The 22,530-nt window shown below is 25.9% G+C and overlaps 2 protein-coding genes across 7 annotated transcripts in view; one reads left to right on the forward strand and one right to left on the reverse strand.

Moving 5' to 3' along the window:
- Positions 1 to 206: 206 nt before the first annotated feature.
- Positions 207 to 3,653, reverse strand: LOC126903540 (neurogenic locus protein delta-like). 2 transcript variants are annotated; one of them, XM_050681731.1, is made up of 9 exons: positions 3,485 to 3,653; positions 1,944 to 2,121; positions 1,771 to 1,890; positions 1,520 to 1,580; positions 1,308 to 1,438; positions 1,176 to 1,236; positions 979 to 1,109; positions 773 to 912; positions 207 to 502 (listed from the first exon to the last, which is right to left on the reverse strand). In XM_050681731.1, the coding sequence occupies exons 1-9, from the start codon at positions 3,584 to 3,586 to the stop codon at positions 305 to 307; spliced, it is 1,122 nt and encodes a 373-aa protein (XP_050537688.1). In that variant the 5' UTR covers positions 3,587 to 3,653; the 3' UTR covers positions 207 to 304. The 2 variants fall into 2 exon arrangements, with proteins under 2 accessions (XP_050537688.1, XP_050537689.1); XM_050681732.1 differs by lacking the exons at positions 1,176 to 1,236; positions 1,308 to 1,438.
- Positions 3,654 to 5,750: 2,097 nt separating this feature from the next.
- LOC126903524 (spectrin beta chain) overlaps positions 5,751 to 22,530 on the forward strand; it is a 28,897-nt gene continuing 12,117 nt past the window's right edge. For all 5 annotated transcript variants that reach the window (XM_050681703.1, XM_050681700.1, XM_050681702.1 and 2 more), the window contains exons 1-9: positions 5,751 to 6,015; positions 19,310 to 19,485; positions 19,820 to 19,971; positions 20,044 to 20,217; positions 20,275 to 21,141; positions 21,237 to 21,400; positions 21,488 to 22,031; positions 22,089 to 22,289; positions 22,375 to 22,494. In XM_050681703.1, the coding sequence (XP_050537660.1) occupies positions 19,347 to 19,485; positions 19,820 to 19,971; positions 20,044 to 20,217; positions 20,275 to 21,141; positions 21,237 to 21,400; positions 21,488 to 22,031; positions 22,089 to 22,289; positions 22,375 to 22,494 (2,361 nt within the window). In that variant the 5' untranslated portion in view covers positions 5,751 to 6,015; positions 19,310 to 19,346. The remainder of the gene's footprint in view (positions 6,016 to 19,309; positions 19,486 to 19,819; positions 19,972 to 20,043; positions 20,218 to 20,274; positions 21,142 to 21,236; positions 21,401 to 21,487; positions 22,032 to 22,088; positions 22,290 to 22,374; positions 22,495 to 22,530) is intronic.

Genomic DNA, 22,530 nt, shown 5'->3' on the forward strand with positions numbered 1-22,530 from the left:
TTTATACATACTGGTATAATATTTTGAAGCACACAATAACAATTTCTTTAATATATTTATTTTAAATATCATTTTTTGTGTAATTTGCAAAAAAGGATGTTTGGCTTGATATCATAAATCCAATATAGAGCCTTCTCTATTATAATTTTTTTTAAATAAATTAAATATTTCGTAAAAATTAATGTTAAGCAAATAAAAATAATTTATAATGATAACATTGTTTTATTATAAATCATCAGTACAAAATATAAGTTATTAAATATAAATAAATAAGTATAATAAATTAATAATTGACTCATTAAACTCAAATTGTTTCATTAAAGGCCTCATTTTCATTTGTCGTTGAAGTTATGGTGGAATTAATATTTGTAGAACTACTTTCTTCTTCATATTCGTCTTCACCTTCAATAAGTTCTTCAGTCGTCGATACAGGTGATAATGTAGTCGCTTTGGTCATTAATGAAAGACTAGGTTTTGGCGGCATTAATCCAATGATTTCCACCTAAAAGAAATTATTTATTATTATAAATATAATGAAATTCACAATTAAACACTAATTTAAATTTATTAAATTGAATAACAAATAAATTAAAAGTTTCACATCGCCAAAGTTATAAAAAAAGTGATAGTTACTCTACTTTTCATAAGTATAAAATTAAATAAAGACTGTTAAGTTATCAACATTTTTCAAGCTTTAAATACAGAATATTCAAAACCAAATATATAATAATTATGAAAATTAAACATAGGACTATTTTTCCATGTACAATACCTTTTTCTTATCTACTTCGCAATTGCGTCCCATGAATTCGTCTGTACAAATACACCTATAGTTGCCATCTTCTTCGGGAAGACTTACACAAGTACCATTATTTTGGCATACTACATTATTTTTTTCACAATACTTTAGCTCTAAATTTTATGTTACATATAAATAATTATCTGCGTTTTATATAAACAAATTCTTTTAATAATTACCTTGATCGCACAATATTCCACCCCATCCAGGTTTACAATTACATTCCCATGGTCGATTACAAGTTCCATGCACGCATCCTGGATATGGGTAACACTGAGTACAGTTTTTACCCCACCAGCCTACTTTACATCTAAAATAAAACAATTTGCATATAGTTAAAATTTAACAGTATTTATATCATTTTATAAAAAATTACCTGCATTCACCAGGCTTCCTACAATAACCCCTATCACGATGACATCCTTCTGCGCAAACAGCTAAATTATTAAAAAAATAGTGTATAATAACACATAAATTAGAATTTAAATTTGAGATTGTGAATACGTACGTATCTGACACAAGATTCCTTGCCAACCTTTTTCGCATTTACATTCTAAAGGCTTGTTACACGTACCATGTTGACATCCTGGTAATGGTTGACATTCTTTACATAAATCACCAGTCCAACCTAATCGACATCTATACATAATCATGATGATTTTAATAACATGTTGGAAGTTTAAAAATAACCCTTTTTGTATTTGAAATCTTTATTTTTACCTGCATTCACCAGGCCAATTACAGTATCCTTTACTTGGATGACAATTCTCATGACATACCGCTATCATTTAGTATATACAAAATAATTAAAGTTTAATATACAGAGTGTTCAGTAAGTCAGGAAACGGGTTTCTATTGTTCTCATTGTTTGTAACAATGAGAACAATAGAAACCCGTTTCCTGACTTACTGAACACCCTGTATATTATTAACTGTTTGTAAATTATTATAACAATAATAAAGAAAAATTACGTTCAGAACAAAATATTCCGTCCCATCCCTCTTCACACTTGCACTCAAAACTGTTGTTACAATACCCGTGTTGACATCCAGGTAATGGTATGCATGTATTACACGTGTCACCGTAAAATCCTAAAAATTGAAATGAGCATCTTAATATTTTACAAAAATTATCCAATGCTCACCTAGCTTACAACGACACTCATTAGGTCGTTTGCAAAATCCTTGAATCGGATCACAACCTTTCTTACAAATCGGTACATCACAAAGATCTCCTATCCAGCCTGGTAAACATTTCATGTCACCATTGTCATCACATGTGTAATGACTTGATTCATTCTGTGTAGCTGGTGCTTCACAAGCCTAAAAAACACATGTATAGTTAATTTACTAACTTATAATTAGTTTTGTAAAAAAAATTTCAACAGAAATATTATTTGCTGTGCAAGAAAATTTCTAAGAAATTAAAGGCATTTCAATTTTTTAAGTTGCTAATGTTAGTTGTCAAAACATCTAATTGTAAACATTGCGATTGTAAATTAAAATGCGAAACTTTCTAAGATGTTATTATTCATTACAGCACATTGTTTATGCGATTGAAATATAAATCGAAAAATTAAAATATTGTTTTTTATAATTTATTATTTAAAAAAAAATTATTATTTAGACATTCTATCAATGATATTAAGTACCGATGTGTTAAAATGAAGTTAAGCATTAATATAAAAAAAAACTTTTTAACTTTTTATATATATATATTTTGTTCAATATTACTTATGTACATTGGCGTAAATTTATGACAAAATTTGGAGGGGTTAGAACGATTTTTCCCCGTCCTACATTTTATATTTATAAAAACACATATAATGTCCCTAATATTTGGAGAATCTATGACAACTTTTGGTAAACTAAGACACCCCAATTTCCCAGATTTCTACCTACGCTTATGTAAAAATAATGTATTTATTTGTATTATTATGTATTTTTATTAAATGTATTTATTATTTTATTTCACTGAAATTAGTTTAACATTAACAATATTACATACATATTATATAGTGTTCAGTAAGTATAGAAACGGGTTTTTTATTGTTCTCATTGTTTAAAAGAATTGATCTTTTATATAAATCAGGTAGATTTATAAAGTAAATTTTTCGTAATAAAAATTGTTTTTTTCAAGTTCAATTTTGGATTTGTTTGAGCAATAACATAATACATCTTTTAAAATTGTAGTGTTATAAGAAATTTAAATGATGTGGTAATGTTTATATAGACTAATTAACTTTCATTAAAAATAATGAATAGAATATTCATTTTTAAAACAACTCATAGAACATCCTAGTCGATAGTGGGTCACTAGGCTGTCGTTAGCAGATCGGATACGACGGAAACCCTTGATATAATGATTGCTGTCGTTCCTAGACTGATGTTACCAATAAAAATCGTTCTTATAGAAAGTATACAAATATTAAAATGTGAACATGACTACAATTGTTATGCACATGTTTTTAATGCAAATAATGTGGATTATTTCACATACACGAATTTAAGTCATTTACCTTATTTTTTATAGTTTGGAGAAATAATAAATTATGATCTAATACTTTTTTATAATTTTAGGAAAATATTTATCTGTACTAAATCTGCATTAAATTTATTAATTACATTATTTTTAACTAATTAATTTATTGAATAAATATATTTAGAGTATAACTTAGATAATTACTTGCTTTTTCCATTTCGGAATATTTTTTGAAACAGCTAAAATACTGGATATTCCAAAAGTGCACAAGGTGAATAGTATGGCCAAGGTCTTTCTATTGGCCATGTTGACCAAGTGACGTTGCTTCAGTGCTTTCTCTAATACAACACTGACACATCCACACAACTAAATATTCAAACCCGACCACTTCCTATTTTAACGTCGCTTCTGAGATTAACATAATACAATACAAGAAAAAAGTCCTGTTTGTTCATTATCTTCACTTTAATGACGCAGCAATGAGAAACTATTACGTGTTATGCATAAATATATGAAAAAAATGTTCTAAGGAACTTAATAATGATTTTCGTACAAAAATAGTAAGATTAGCATACACATTAGTGTTAATTTTAATTTTTTACCTGACAGTTTGAGTACGTTGGCATAATTACTATTTCTTTTTAATAGTAATTATACAAATACAATTTTCATTTACTTAACCAATATTCTAAAAAAATATGAAAAATTAAGATTGCAAGAAAATTAACGTATTTTATAACAAGAAAAGATTGCATGTATCATATTTGCTAGTGAATGACTGTTTATCACTACCATTATTAACCTAATCGAATTATTAAAATAGCTACTATTGTGANTATATATATATATATAAATCACTTGTAGTTTATAAATAATAATAACAAGGCTCTTTTGTATTTATCCAAAAAAGTCTTAAATTTTAAACGACCATAAACATTATTTCTTTTTAAACCATTGTTTATCAACAATGCCTATAGTTTATACATGTATAATAATAATCTATTATTTTAGTTTTTTAAAAGCATTACAGTACTATGTGTGTTAGGTTATCTAGTTAAATATTTTCAGGCAACTTTCATTTTTCATTTAGGTTCCTAAAAACACAGATATTTAAAAAAGTACTTTTTTAAGCTTTATCATATTTAAATAAAAACATTTTTGTAGAAAAAAATATAGATAAATACTAATCCAAAGATATACTTATTGAAATTTTCTTCTCAGTTTAATTTACTATTCATCTCCTGAATAAGCATCTGCCAATAATTGAAAACTCTACATATAAACTTTTAATTATTTATAAACAAAACAGACTTTAAGTTAGATTATCATTCATACATCGTTTAATTTATCAAATCATTTAAATTTAAATCATTAAATTTACTATTATGCCTGTAATGATAATACAAGGTTTTTTTTATTGATATTTACAAATTGAGAATTTGCGACTCATAGCTATACAATGTAATAAAAAAGATTAAAATGAAATTTTGTGAAGAAATAAAGAAAAATAATAAAAAGATAAAAAGATAAAACCACTTTATATTTCAATTATATTACAAAGTAGAAATGTTGATTTGTTAACAATAAAAGGAATATTTATTTATAACAATATTTTAGTGAATTCGTGTTTAGGTGCATACTGAGAGACTAACGTCCTAAGAGGCACTCTTCTTTCTCCAAAAAAAAAGGATCACTCCTAAAAAACAAGTGAAGAGTTTTAAAAATGTAAAAATTAATTTTATAAACCGGATTACGATATTCAGCGCTTCAGAGAGCAATTATCTCTAGCCCCGTTGCATAAAAAAATGCTACCTACTCTGTACGTTAGTGTTTAACATAAAGTGTTTTGTATTATTTGTTGAAATTGTTCATATTAAAAATTTAATAAATGTTAGCTTACAAAAAACAATTTTTGAAATATTTTGTTGTACTATTAAATTAAAATTAATTATCTTAATAGTGTTACGTGCTGAGTTTAAACTCTTTTTCTTTTTTTACACTATTTAGTTTTTCATTTTTTTGATAAAATTGAGTCTTTGAGCTAAATATTTCTACTAGGGTTTTGTCATAATACTATCACAATTTTTTGCAACGGAAAAAGTTTAAAATACTTGTATTATTAAGGACAAATTGTCTTAGACAATTAAAATTGAGTACACTAGACTTCTTACTAACGCTTACCTTTAACTCGTGACAATATAGACTGTTTTTAGTATATACTTTTGTAAAAGAACATTCTAATATTAATTTTTTTGTCGTAAATAATGTTGAAAAATGGTGATGTTTTTCATCTATTTGAATATATTCATAATGTTAAAGCTAGTTTAAATGCAAAAGAAAATTTCATTGTATTATGTTTTTGAAATTTAATGTTGGCTACACTGAATATGTTCGTGTCGGCGGCAGCCCCGACGGTGTCTGCCGATGATTACAGGCGATTCTGCGCGCGCGCGTCATTACTAGCCGCCACCGACGCCCTCCATTAGTTGTGTATGTCGGCCGGCTGCGAACGCTATCGATGAGTATCGCAATATTTTGTTAGTGTGTTTTTATTAGTGTTGTTTTTTTTTTTACTAAATTTTATACCAGTGATTATGATTTGATAACATAATTTAAACCCATAGTTCATCAAAAAAGTTTGCAAATTCAATTGCTCCTGTCCGTTCAATCTCAATTCTACAACATTATTTAACTGAAAGGAAACGATTGTTTTTTAGTCTGCGGTTCGGTACAAAGTGAGTACTTTTTTGTTTCATTGATTACAAAAAATGTTTCTTTTAATTATATTAAACAGATATTTGAAATCTTACGGTTAATAGTGTTGGGGTGGATAGTGCTAAACTAAGTAAATACTGCAATTGTCCTTGACCGATATTATTTTAAACATCTTTAAATTGTATCCGTTTTTAAAAAAAATTTAATTGTTAATTACCTTCCATAAAATTAAAGTTATTGAAAATTACACCTTAGATAAATAGAATAATCAATGAAAACAGACATTTTATAGCTGTTTGAAATACAATAGGCAGTTTTGCTGTATATTTCAGTAATAAGAGGTGTAGGAGTGTTTTTACTTTCTACTAAGCGTTTGACTCTCAATCAATGTTAATTTGACCTGCAAAGTTCAAGCAAATGTGACTCGATATTAACGAAAAAAATCTCCAAATTTTGTTCGTTTTTGAAATTAAATTTCTTATAAGAGGTGTTTTAAATGTATTTAAGTACAGTATTAGACATTTATTTAAATCATTATTACCTTAGAAAACTAGGTAGCTTTGTAAAACGGGATTAATAAACAACTATATTATAGTTTCTGGTATATAATAACAATATATTTATGTAATATTATTAAGTTAGTTACTTAATTGTTTTTATTATTCGTCCCACGGATCCTTATCCGGTATATGAGAATGTATTAAAACGATCCCCCTTTATTCTTCACTAAATTTATTGTCAAACGTGATTCAATTTTTAATACGTGTACATGATCGTATTATAACTACTTGAATTATAAATTCTAATAAAATTGATACTTTAGAATTTCGTATTTTCTAGAAACATATTTTATTAAAGAACTATTTTTCTCTATTTATTTATTTTTAATTTTATTTGCTCATACTAGTTATTTTTTACTTCCATTTAAATATTCTACGGGACATTTTAAAATTATCTATGATTATGGTTAATAAATATGAATATAATATAGAATAAATACGATATGCTATTACATTTTAGTTATATACTTTTATTGTATAATCTTGAAAAAAAAATATAACTTAACCACGAGTCTTTTCTTTCCTACAATATTGAAAAACATAGTATTTTTTTATGCATGAAACAAGAAATTTTTAAAAAATTATGTCATTAACAGTTATTATACAATCGTATTCTGAAGTCTATATTTTCTAATCAAAACTACCAATTGAATTAAGTCTGTCAAATTGGTTATGTCGATTTTATACGTTAGTTAGTTATCTCTGATGAACATTTTATTGAGTTTTTAATGTTTTAAGTAATTTGATAATATCTAATTTTGGTTTTCTTAGAATTCTTTAGAATGTCTGATTTTTGAAAAATGTTGATCAACTGTATTCTGTAATCTTTTCAACTATAATTTTTTAGCTTCTAGACGTAGCTGAAAAAGGTATGGTTTTTTGATGGTATGTCCATAAAAATTCTCAGCTTTCACTGGAACACTTTTAATGATCAATACGTCAATGAACTCTATTTTATTAATCTAATTAAACTTGTCAACGGATAAAATTAGAAAAACGCTCTCAATTTTAGAAATGTAAAAAAATATCTAATAATTACGCTATTGTAAAAAATGACACTTTCAAAAATATTTTTCTGCAATTTAAATCTATAATTTTTTTTTTTTTAATTCATCCTAATAAAATTTTAATTGAATACACTAAAGAACTTGTATGTTTTTCGTGAAATTTCAATGAGAAACCTAAGTACTAACTTATCTAATCCAATCTTTTGAAATGTACTACAATACATAAAACAAATTTTGTCCAACAATTGTTCTTCTATGAGAAATAGCATGTCAAAAAAAATACTTTCTTTTCTATTGCGCAAATAATATAACAATCATTTAATATTTATGTGAAATTTTGAAATATATTAAAATTGTAAGATAAAATATGTATAACTTATTGTAACATTTAACAAATTCTAACGGAAGCGTTTTTTATGATAGTGATTTTAATCATTGTCAGATATCATCTATACTTGTCCCAATTATGCAAGTTATCAAATATAATGGTTAAAATTCGCTAAACTATAACAAGTAATTTAGAGTAAAATAATTCATTAGACAAATTAAGTTATAATTTTTTTTTATATATCGTCTTTTTTTGTATGAACTTTGGTTTTATTATGAAGACAAATTAATCAATAAATACTGACATATTATATTTTACAAGTACAAATATATGAATAGAATTGTTTTTTAGGTAATTGGTGGAAATTATAAAAGAAAATTAACTATTATGAAGAAGATTATGTCATAAAAAATATATATTTTCAGTATTTTTGTTTTTAAATAGTTACTATATTTGTTATTAATTTATTGATAATTTTGTTTAACTTTGTTGTTAAGTAAAAATGAATGCTTATTAGTTTTATATATATTTTTTTAATTTAATTTTAATGGTTGTAAACTTGATTTATATTGTAACTGATAAAGTTTTATTAAAATATTTTACCCAGTAAATCATTTGAATATTTTATGACAAATAATTTATTCAACATCTTAGAATTTGATTACCTAATACGCCAATTTTTTTGGTTTTAGGATACTCATAGGTCATTATTTTATGAGAAACTTTGGCATATAATGTTTCTTCTCGTTACTTTTATATTTTATTTTATAAAAAACTATTGTATTAAATTGTATTGTTAGCAGTTGCATCTCCGTGACGTCACTCAACACTCCTAAATAAGTCATCACGTCGGAAGGTCTTCGCCACCTCCTACTTTTAGTGTTGTCTTTATCATTCTTTTAAAATTCATAACATTAAAATTCTAATGAGTTTATAAGTTTTTCTTTCCTTCTTTCGATGGCGTTCAGTATTTTGTTACATATTGATCATATATGTTAATTAGTTTTAAAGTAATTTGACTCTTATATTTTGAGTATGTATATTAATAAATTATGACCGAATCAATAAAATAACTACTATATCACTAAATTTTTATTGATAAATAGTTATTGTAAAAACTGGATATGAGAAAATAACTACACTTTATTGATAGTCAAGAATTTAAGGAACATATATCATTAAAATTAATTTTAATTTAATTTTAAATAATATTAGCCACAAGTAATTAATTCTTATTGTGTAATAATCCTTTTAGTCACTATATTCTCATATTTTTAATTTTGACATTTTCATGCCGAATTGACATTTTTGATAAGCGAACTGCTCCTGGCTCTTTTCCAAGTTTAATACTCTTGAAACACTAATATACATTTTATCAAAGCTCAAATATGCTTTATTAGCATTAAACTTGTCGAATCTTGATAAATATTATTTTATATTAAAAACTTTTCAGTTTCGCATCGATGCTAAAAAACTGATTACTATTAGTTATATACTTCATTTCAATCTTATGTAAATAATATTTAATAGTAGTAAGAATGCATATAATAACATATAACTTATTATGAAAAATGTTAAAAATATTAATTTTTAGTTAGGTTATATTAAATTAATTTTGTATTTAAAAATGTTATGTTATGTTAAGCTCTTAAATAATTTACACAATAATTTCTGATAATGTCTTTCAATTAATGATGCTAAATTCTTATACAATGAAAAAAGTTTATAAATAAGGTTTTTTGTTTTCTAAATAAATATTCAAATTAAATGGTGAACAAGTGATTTTATTATGGAGATCTGATATCTCGATTTTGTGAAATTATAATAAACACTAGATTAATTGTCAGTTTTTCTTATTTAGTCACAATGCGTGGTTACTAAGAATTAAAATTGGTGAGTGGCGTGAGATAAGTATGAAGTTGTTACCTAAACTTTTTGACAACTTTATTAATAACAAATTAATCAAATTAAATGTATCATGAAAGGGCTTCTATAATTTAATATATGCGTAATGATAAGTTTACTTATTATTTTGTGATAATATTATCTAGTGATGCGATTATCTTATTTCATGAATTCATCATTCAAAGTGTTATCTATGAACATTTTTGTTTGTTAACGCCGTAAACGCTATTATTAAATTGTTGTATTATATTAATTTTGGCTAATATTGTATTCTCTACAAGATTGACTTAAATAATATTACGCATTACAATAAAACAGAATAATTTTGGTATTTTTTTAACGAGATAAAACATAACTTTACTTTTATTTTTTTATTAGAGCAAGTTATGATCAAAAAACGTAGATTTTCATATATTTTAAAATACCGTATAATGTTCCCTGACATACCCTTTTTTTTAATCATATAGAGTAATCTTACTTCATAAAATTGTTATGGATCAAATTTAACAACTTTCTGTATTATTTGATTGAAATATCAGTAAACTAAATTTAGTTTTATAGATAATTTAGTTATCAGACATGCTGTATTCTGACTAATGATTTAGAAAAATGTTTAAATGATTATTATTTTTATTCATAGTAGGAGTAGTTTAATATGAGTTACCTTTTTTAAGAATGAATTTATAATTAAAATTTTTTGTGTGTAAATAATAAAAATATTGTTGACTATAATATAATAATATTGCTTATGTATGATGCGTTGTAATCGTAACAGACGCCACAAAGGCTATAAAAGCCAACTCGAATGAAATCGATTTAGTTAGACTGAATCGGTGATAGGAGAAGGGTCAAATGTCTGTGCAACGCCATCGTTATGGCTATTGGCCTCTACTACTAAGATGTGTTAGGTGCATTATTTTGTTGTTACACATAGTATAGATTTTTATCTGTACTTTTTATTTTTTTATCAATCTACATATTCTTGTCGTCCTATAACTCTTTCATCATATTGTTACTGAACTATTATTAAAAAGGTAACAAGTGTATCAATTTAAAAATCGTTTAAGTTTTCATTAATTGTTATTGTAAACATAAAAGAAAAGTGGAAATAAACAAATTTAAACTTTTGGTGTATTTCTGTGTACATCTCTATTAAACATTTATATATATATATAGATAGTTCAATTATACCACTTTTCATGTAAATTTGATAAAAACAACATCTTTGGAGTATATTTATATTATTATTTTCATATTAATTCTCAATGAATATGTAAATAAGGTTGTTTTGTCGTTGATAATTTATATAATTTAATGAACATATTTTTACAGTAATACCAGTAGCTCAAATGCATGACGTATTGTGTAGTAAATTTCTTCTAATATACAATCATCGATTTAATATACAGAAGTTGATTTCCATAATTTATTCAGTTATTATCATTTGATTTATTCTATCGTCTGTATAGCCTCGAACTTTGATTTGTTTGTTTCTTTTAGGTTATCTCTTACTATTAAATTTTATTTAACGAGGTTCATTATTAATAAAGATAGTATTCATCTTACTCATTAAATCTTAGTTATAGTTTTTAATTAAGTTACACTTATATTAATTAAATGATACTAAACACATGTATATTTACAAATACAATTGCATGTTTAGATATATTATATTGTTTATAAAAGATTAAACTGGTAAGTTTTTGTACGTAATGTATTTTACTACATGTTGATTAAAATATGATAACTTAAACTAATAAGAAATTTTTTATCTTTATTTAAATGGTTAATATTTGTACGTTAACCATGTGTGCTTTTTGTTTTTATAAAAGGCTAAAAATTAGGTCATCTTAGACTGATGTAAAATAGCATAATAATAAATTTTATTACCCGTAATTTAATAACACTTTTTAACTGTCAGATATTGTAATTTTTTTTGTAATGTATGTGTTAAAAAGAAAATAAATTACATATGAATTAAAAATTTCGTATCACATTTTTTTTATGAGCTTTAACAACTTTAATCATTAACAACTTCATTTTATCTTATTTTCATTACGACGTTAAATATAGCTATGATTTTTTAACTATCAAAAGCACAATAGAAACTTTTTTTTTTTTATGAACACAATATTTTTATTTTTGTAAATCAGAAATATGGTAAATTAATTTCTATAATGCGAAACTAAAATGTATAATGACTTTCTTCTTTTAATTTTAAAATTTAAATATAAATAAAGAGTAGATATTGAATTCGACCCCATTCTTATACATATCCGCCCTATTTGATTTATTATATTTTTATAGTATTAATTTTCGTTTGGAGGTATTAGATCGAAATCTCTGACAGGTCTTAGTGGTTTCAAGAACAAAAATATCGATTTAATTTTTATTAAGTTATTTAATGTTTTTAAAAGTTCTTTTTGTTACAATGCCTTGATTAACTTTTAGATTTATAATACTATTGCGTGCTTTCATTGTGGGTGATAATTTTATGAAACTATCCCTACAAAGATAATAGTCATAGTGAGAATACTCTACGTATGTTTTTTATTATAAATTTCTTTGCTAATCGTTCATAGAGTATTTCCATTAACCTTAACGTGAACTCTTTATTTTCTTTGCCCATTAGACGTCGACGTTTAACGATCCATATTAATAATTATCGATTTATGTCGCTGGGAACTAATTGAAATCGATTAATTGAATCATTTTAAAAGAGAAAATGAGAGTATGACGAATAAAATAAAGATCAATATGTAGCGCATGTTAAAATATTATGATGTTTGTATAGTATTACTAGTCGTATGTTTAATTTTAATCCAATGGACGTCAAGTTAATAAACGATAAGTAAGTTTGGAAAACAATATTTCCCTTGAAGTACAATCAAACATTTAGTGATTATTTTCATTGTAATTAAGTATAAAATATTTATTAAAAATGATATCAATGATTTTTTTTTAAAGTAAAATCATGTATTATCACTCTTTTAGATCATCCTAAACTCAACTTAAATTTTAAAAGAAATGTTAATGGCACTGTTCTTATTTAACATATAAGTATATATTAATATTATAGATTAAATATAGATTAATACTATTTTATCACATTTTGTAAAATTTGTAGTCGCCTATACCTCCTAATGCATTTATTGTTTCGAAAACGTACACGTGTACCATATTTCTCTCCTGGTTTGTAGATCAGTTTAATTTCTTCAGTCTATCAATAATAATCTATCCAAGTATTATGAATGACTATTTTTCTCTTATTTTATTTATCATTAACAAGTTTATTTTATTGGCATTTTTCTACGTTTTATCACGAACCCACTTAATCAATGAAAAATAAAAATAATATTGATCGTTTTTCATTTAGTTATATACTTTTCTCAATATATCAATCATGAAGTATTTTTTATATCTATCCCTTATACATAATAAAGGTTTAACTTTATTTTATTTATTTTAAATTAGATCATTATCTAATAAATAAGTTAATTATGTATGTTGTCGTTTGAAAAAATAAAGTTTTCATCCTTATAAAATATAAAGGATGACATAATATTACTTCATGATTGATAAATTGAGAAAAACATGTAACTTAAGGTATACAAAAAAAAAAATTATAATAAGTGGTTTATGATAAAAGAGTCACTATATATATATGTGTAAAATATTAACGTTATATGTTCTATATCATTTTAGAAATTAAATTTAATACAACCATATGGATTTGTTTGGCGTGACCGGTTTGTGGTGTGTTCAATGGTCTTAAAGTTAATTCAAGTTGGACAGTTTGTCTATATCGAACGGCGAATTCTCAGCTGTGTATTTGCGGATGAATCCTTTTATGGTTTTAATATGTAACATTCTCGGTTTTATTTTAATTATAAAAAATGATAGTCTATTACTAATGTAGTTACATTCATTTTTCGACTTGTTTTAATTGATTTTTAATTTATAAAATATGCATTTGAACATATTATATCTCATTTTATTTTAATTTTCATACTTTATGAAACATCTTTTAGATTCGTATCTGATCCATTTAAAAAATATACTATTATTGCTAATAACCGGCCAACTCAATATTTGAATACACGTAACTGCTATTGCTATAAACCGCTTGCAAGTGTGTTTAAGAGTTTTGTTTGTGTATAAAATCGATAAGTAACGCTGTCTCTTCGAAGCCAGTGGTTCTCAATTCTCTCTACGAACCGTTTCCACCAACGCGCTTAGTTTCTTCTGCTTCTTTGTTACCGACTTTTTTACTATTCGTTCATTTATTAATGTAACAATGTTACTCAACGGCGTTAATTTTGTGTGTAAAATGTGTCACGGTGTTTGAACTTGAGGGTCAGTTGGTGTAGGATCCATTTTAACTGAAACTATGTACTTTGATTCCGATATGATAATAAGCAGATATTTTGATATTGTAAAAACGATACCAATCATGTAGGGGGGGATAAGGTAACGTCTGCGGTGGTTGCCATAGTGGTCGTGAATCAACTGGCTTGTAATGCTGGTAGTTTTTTTTAGTTGAATGACCTACGACGTTGTTGCTTCAATTCACGCGACACATTGTTCTGTTGCTATGAGTCTGATACCGTTACAATAATTTCTGACAAGAGAACATAGAAAACATTTAATTAAAACAAAGGCTATTAATTATCATGCATATTATGCATGATGATTAATATTTCTATAATATAGAATTATTAAAATATCACTCACATTTAAAAAATTTTCACTATTATAAGTGACATAAAATTTATAAATAACAATTAAACAACAAGAGAAGGACACAAAATCAACAAATTTTCTAAGTTTCGTTTTAATGAAAATTTTCAGATTTAGAAAATAATTTATGTTTGACTATACAAATTAGAGGTCGCATGACTAAACACAACGCTTGTTCTAAAGCAAAGCTGTAATTCGCGTAACGCATTCATGAACACAATTGGTTATCTGATCTTTGAGTCCTACTTTTACATTAGCGCTGTAGATTTCTGAATGAATTTACTAAAAGTATTTTTGCTTGCATTTTATTGCACCATTTTAACTTTAACTAAATAATTACTTTTATTTAGTCAAAGTATTCGATATTTTTAGGAAAAAATAATTTGTTTAATATATATATACATTTTTTTTTAATCAAGTGTTAAGTAATTTACACTTATTTGTTTTCGTACAGATGATAAAATTATTTTAATTTTATTTTTAAGTATATTCATATAAGATAATGGTTGATTCATCAACACGTTTGGTTGGGTGTGGCTACCATAAAAAAACGTTCCGTACACTGTTTTAATATTTTTTACGAACAAACACAACATGGTCAAACGTTGAAATAACTTCATACTTTTTAAATATATCGAACTAACATATTTTGTTTTTATTATATTTAATTGAATTTAAATGTTAGTATCAATAAATGTTTTTTTTTTTAATTAAATCAGTATTTCGGAAGATATTGAAATCACTAAAAAATAAAGCTTTAACTGGTGGTGAAGAGTGGGTGCTGCTACTATTTTTATATCTAAACATTTCCTGACCGTACTCTTCCTCTCACCAAGATATGGTTATCGATCAGTAATTTTCTAATTAGATCATTATCTATTAGATAAGCTAGTTAATTAGGAGTATTTCTTATGTGAAATCAACGTTGACGCCCTTAAAAGGTATAAGGGATAACGATAAAAAAATTTATGATTGAAAAATTGAGAAAAATATTAAACAAAAAAGAAACAAATTAAAAAATGATTAATATTATTTTTATTTTTCAATTAAGTGGTTCACGATAAGTGGTATCACTCTGTATACTGAAAAATGTCATAATAATAATAATTATCTAATTGAGTGGTGGTCAGCAGTTTATAATAGTTAGGAGTATAATTTCTGATGTGTTATTACTTTGTGTATCTTTTGTGCTTGAAATTAGTACAATAGTGACTAGGTAGTCTATCATATTTTTGGAGTCCTCGCGTTATTATCATTTTTACGTCTCGGAATTCTTATAATGTGTACAATGTAATTACTTTAAGATATCTTACTGTTCATTACTATAGAAGTGATAAAATCTGAATACCAAAAATAACAAAATATGAAAAAAATATATATGTAGAATAACCGACAATGACGGTAAGGAAACAAGATATTATTAATCTGAATTCTTAGACACAGTAAAATTGAAGCAATACAATATTTTTTCAAACAAGGACGAGTTTTCGTATATTTCCAATCAGTATAACAATCAATCATAATAATGAATATTATTTATAAACTAAAATTAAAATATTCTTTATAACAAAGAACATAAATAAACGTTCACTTTATTGGTAATTTTTAGTGATAGGCAACAAAATAATTTTACACATCGATTTTTTTTAATTTTGGTGATATTGATATCGTTTTTTTAATGATATCGTTACTTAAAAAATACGATTTTTTTAATATTAAAATTGGGAAAAAATTTTTATTCAATTCCAAGGTACCTAACTATTAATTATTTTCTTAACATGTAGTGAATGCACTAATAAATATTTTATAGAAAATAACTAATCCGTTTCTTTTAATTAATTATTTATACATATAAATTCATTTACGAGAATAGTATCTTGCCATAGCGATATAAATTTTAAAAAATCACAAAAAAATTATTTTGAATTATAATTATTTTTATATTAAGGTATATCAGGCCATTAAATTTCGATATCGAATTGATATGTCGATATTTATGCTCAACGATAATTATTTTATGAATAAATATTTAATGAATACTAATGTAATATCTATTCTATTTAAAATTTATAGTCTGCATAAATGTTGTAGAATCAAAATGGACTTCTGTGTGTATATATCTATATATTTATGTGTGTGTGTGTAATACAATTATAGACAAGAAATCCATTAGTACTCTTCATATTTATTTATAGTAAATTATAAAATATTTACATATTACATGGTGGTGTATACATCATACACCTAAATTTTGCCATAATTATAGTTTTTATTAGATAAAACTCATACTTTTATAAATTACTTTAATATCCATAAAAATAAAAAATTCCATAAATTAATGACTTCTATTAATACAATAAAATTGATAAAAGTATAAAATTTGTTACATAATTTCTATATTCTTTCTAAATTAAAAGTTGTATAAATGATACTATAGTTTGGTTAAACAAATTTAATAGTATTTTTTGCTATCTCTTAAACAGAATGAGTATACTCTATATATTCTTCGTGTATGTAGTCATGTACTGTTTTAAAATTAATCTATTCCAATTTAGAGCCGACCCACAGCTGTTGTCAGTCTGTGTCTCTATGAAACGCTATACAGCGCCTACGTTAGGCATTTTTGACTGCCTCTGCCGCATTTTTTATGATATTTATTTTGAATAAACATTATTTCCCCTACTTTCTATGAAACATTTGTGTAATTGGTACATAAATAACGTAGTTTTTACATGATATATATTTTGTTTTCAACATGATAATAATAACCAACTTTTTCAACCATTTATATGATGCTTAAGGCAATCGTTTGTAGTTTAATTCATTTATGTTTTCAGCAAATAGTTTAATGATTTTAAGTCGTTATTAAATTTAAAGTTAATAACACCAAAGGTCACCGCGTATATTTCATCATTGTTTTCCCCGACGTATAATTATCATCTCATACTTCAATTTGACATCCTCTAGGTACCACGGCATACCTTCATTATGACGTAGCTTATTATCGTTTTCAGTGGTGATTTTCAATATTTTTCTGGAAGTACTAAATAATAAAAATTACTTGAAATATTTATCAGATCTTACTTTACATATTATACAGCATATAAATTGTCGATATATGCAAAGTGTCTAGGCCCGTTGTAATTTCACCGATGATCGTTTTCATTTAAATTTTTTTCATTAAAGATTATTCAAATGTTATCCATCCTGTTTGCTGACTTACTTATCGCATTGTCAATTATTTTCAACCATGTTAGGTATATTAACCGCGGTTTTATTATTTACTTACAATTTCATGTCAATACTATTTTATTTATAAACGTTTAGTTATTAATTAAACCAACATTAATTTTTCCGCTTGTTATAAAAAAATAATTTTCCTATTTCAATCAATGGAAAAAATTATCGATTAATTCTTTCCTATATTCAATTAAGTATAATCAACATTTTTTTAATTATTTTAAAAAGTGAGTCATCAGAACGTTCTTTGATTGTCAAGGTGAAAATTCATTTTCTGTTAGGTGTCGGATTTTATTAAATATTATATACATACTAAACACATTCGTTCAACGTCGTAAACGAGGTCTTATGTAAGCTGGCGCATATTTCGTTTTAAAAATATTCTTAACATCATGAAAAGTGGTCGCCGAGTTCTATTTTTGTTGCCCCCGTACCCGTGCCCACAGCAAACTCGGAAATCATTTTACTATTATAATCCTGCAGCCACCAACTGTTTTTACACATTGAAATATTCAATGTAATATTTTCTAATAATTAGAAGATATCATAATTATTATAATATATAAACACGTATATGCCAATAAGTTTAGTATTTACACTAATGTCTTTCTTTTAAATAAATGATATAAAACATTTGTGAAATTAAATTGAATTTATAAAACTCAGTATTTTTATAAATTAAACTATGAGTTAATATTTGGTTAGTTTATTAGGGCTAGGAATTTTTTGAATTTATGAATTTTATTAAGTTATTCTGAACATATCATCAGCCCGTACAGATTTTTTTAATTGATTTGAAAATTTAGTTATGTGTTGTTACCGTGGTTATATGAAGTTTTTGGGTGATTAGGAGGTTTATCTCCCTCCTAAAATAAAAACATTTTTCTACGCTACTTTATAATTCCGAGCCCCATTTATTATGTACTGATTAATTTTCTATATTATACTTGACATAACAAATGTTGAGTCTTTTTTATATTAATTTAATGACATATTTATTAAATAAATCTCAATTACTAATAATATTTCAAAATTTTATGTTAGAAAATGGTATTTAATTATTTGATAAATTTACATCAATTTTTCAGGAAATTACAATTTATTAATAATAATATTAGTATTATTTGTATACTTTATTGAGCTATAAATGCAACTAATTTTTTAGAAGGGATGTATTGAATAAAATCGTGTGCATAACATGTTATGTAATTATACAGAGTGTTCAGTAGGTAAAAGAACATCAATTGTTATTAACAGTGAGAACAATAGAAACCCGTTTCCTTACTTACTGAACACTAATGATATGAGGTCTATTTAGTAACTTTAAAAAGCCTTGTTTAATTAGAACGTAAATAACTGTTATGAAATTCAATGATTCATTATTAACGTACCTGTTAATATAATATTAGATGGTGATATTTATATTTACCTAAAATATATCGTTTTTAAAAAATGTGTTTATTAATAGTTTTAAATGAGAATTATAATTTTTCAATAAATTCTTATTTCGTGTTTAATTTTTTTAATTTTGTAGGTGTAAACAAATAGTGATATAGAGGTGTCTGGCCACTATGACGACAGACATCTCTGTAGTCCGGTGGGACCCGGCTATACAGCAAGACGGTACAGGAATAGTTGAAGACTATGAATATGATGGTGGTAACTCATCTTCCAGATTATTCGAAAGATCAAGGATCAAAGCCTTAGCCGGTAAATTTTTACTTACTAAAGTTATGCTCCAAAAATAAACGTATATATTGAATAAATGGAACCTAAGTTAGTGAATTTTTGGAAAAAAATAAAGCTACTAAAATATTGTTGGTAATGTAGGCTAGCGTACGGGGATGAACACATTAGTGTTATATACCGTGAATGGGGTTGTAGTCGACCCTTCGGCAATAATTACAGTCATAGTGGTGGTGAGCCCCCACGTTTATTATTCATGTTACGCCATTTTTAATGATATAAACTTTAGGGGTTCTGTTATGTGCATTTTAAGAAATAGTTTATTTTTTTCTAACTTCTAGTTTTGAAATTATTTCAGACGAAAGAGAAAGTGTACAGAAAAAAACCTTTCAAAAATGGATAAACTCACACTTAGTTCGAGTGAACTCCCGAATTGGAGATTTGTATATAGACCTCAGAGATGGCAAAATGCTCATAAAACTATTGGAAGTACTTTCTGGAGAGCGATTGGTAAGTGATACTGCACAAAATTTTGGTATTAAGGATATCTATGACTTTAATTAAATTTTTTTATTGCTTTAGCCAAAACCTACCAAAGGGAAAATGCGAATACATTGTTTAGAAAATGTCGACAAAGCCCTACAGTTTTTAAAAGACCAAAGAGTGCACTTGGAAAATATGGGATCACATGATATTGTTGATGGAAATCCTAGATTGTCATTAGGTCTCATATGGACCATTATTTTAAGATTTCAAGTAAGATACCCTCTAAAAATGTATAATAAATATAGTAAAATGGATTTATTTAAATAGATTCAAGATATTACTATTGAAGAAACGGATAATAAAGAGACAAAATCTGCCAAAGATGCATTACTATTATGGTGTCAAATGAAAACTGCTGGCTACCATAATGTGAATGTACGTAACTTTACAACATCATGGCGTGATGGTTTGGCTTTCAATGCTATTATCCATAAACATCGTCCTGATTTAGTACAATTTGAAAAACTGAGCAAAACAAATGCTATGAATAATTTGACTAATGCATTCAACACAGCTGAAGACAAGCTAGGCATTGTAAAACTTTTAGATCCTGAAGATGTTTTTGTTGAACAACCTGATGAAAAATCTATAATTACTTATGTAGTTACATATTACCATTACTTCAGCAAAATGAAACAAGAAACTGTTCAAGGCAAGAGGATTGGACGTGTTGTTGGAATCGCTATGGAAAATGAACGCACTGCACAAGAGTATGAAAGACTCACTAGTGACTTATTGCAATGGATTAAGCAAACTAAAGAATCATTAGCTGAACGAAAATTTATCAACTCATTAAATGGAGTTCAGCAACAACTACAACAATTTAACAATTATAGAACTGTGGAAAAGCCACCTAAGTTTGTTGAAAAAGGAAATTTGGAAGTGTTGTTGTTTACTTTACAATCAAAAATGCGAGCTAATAATCAGAAGCCATACACACCCAAAGAAGGTAAAATGATATCAGATATTAACAAAGCTTGGGAGCAATTGGAAAAAGCAGAACATGAAAGGGAATTAGCTTTAAGGGAAGAAATCATTAGACAAGAAAAATTAGAACAACTTGCTCAGAGATTTAACAGAAAGGCTAGCATGAGAGAAACTTGGTTAAGTGAAAATCAACGTTTGGTTTCACAGGTAAAAGTAATAATAAATAATATTCTATTTTGTAACTTTTGATCAAATAACAATAAAATGCATTTTATTTTAAAACTATATTTAAAATATTATAGGACAATTTTGGATTGGACTTGGCAGCAGTTGAAGCTGCAGCAAAGAAACATGAAGCTATTGAAACTGATATATTTGCTTACGAAGAACGTGTTGAAGCTGTTGTTACAGTTGCCCAAGAATTAGAAACTGAAGATTATCATGATATTGTTCGTATAAATGCTAGGTAATAACATTTTACTATTTTTGGCATAATTTTTTTACAATTAAAATTAATTTACTCTAATTAATTTTGTATTAATTATATTATCAGGAAAGATAATGTTCTTCGTCTTTGGAATTATCTTTTGGAGCTTTTAAAAGCACGCCGACATCGTCTTGAACTGTCTCTACAGCTTCAACAAAACTTCCAAGAAATGCTCTACATATTAGATTCAATGGAAGAACTTAAAATGAGATTGTTATCTGATGATTATGGTAAACACTTAATGGGTGTTGAAGATCTCTTACAAAAGCACAGTCTTGTTGAGGCTGATATCAATGTTTTGGGTGAACGAGTAAAGAGTGTTGTACAACATTCTCAACGATTTTTGGATGAAGATAATATAGAAGGCTACAGACCATGTGATCCTGCTGTTATTGTTGAAAGAGTTCAAGAACTCGAAGATGCTTACTCAGAGTTAGTTAAATTAGCAGTTGAAAGAAGGGCACGCCTTGAAGAAAGCCGAAAACTTTGGCAATTCTATTGGGATATGGCTGATGAGGAAAACTGGATTAAAGAAAAAGAACAAATTGTATCAGCTGGAGATATTGGTCATGATTTAACTACAATAAACTTGTTGCTTTCTAAACATAAAGTAAACTTTCTAATTATGCACTATTTTATCTTAAAAAATTAATTTTTTTTTATAAAGGCACTAGAAAATGAAATTCAAAGTCATGAGGGTCAATTACTGGACGTAGTAAAAGTTGGTGAAGATTTAATTAACAGTAATCATTTTGGTGCTGACCGTATACAAGAACGTGTATCTACCACACATTTAATGTGGGATCACTTAATTACACTGGCTAAACAACGACGTAAGCGTTTAGAAGATGCTGTTGATTACCATCAAGTAATTTTATAACTATTTTATCAGCAATTAATTTTTAAGTAACTATATATCAATTATTTTTGTATTTATTTTATTAAATAAATAGTGGTTTGCGGATGCTGATGATGTTGATATTTGGATGCTTGATACTTTGAGACTTGTTTCATCAGAAGATGTTGGTCGTGATGAAGCTAATGTACAATCATTACTGAAGAAACACAAAGAAGTAACTATTGAGTTATTATTTACAAATAAGGTAACT

The sequence above is a fragment of the Daktulosphaira vitifoliae genome, unplaced genomic scaffold (assembly GCF_025091365.1).
Source record: "Daktulosphaira vitifoliae isolate Bord-2020 unplaced genomic scaffold, ASM2509136v1 Scaffold_4, whole genome shotgun sequence".
NCBI lineage: Eukaryota > Metazoa > Arthropoda > Insecta > Hemiptera > Phylloxeridae > Daktulosphaira > Daktulosphaira vitifoliae.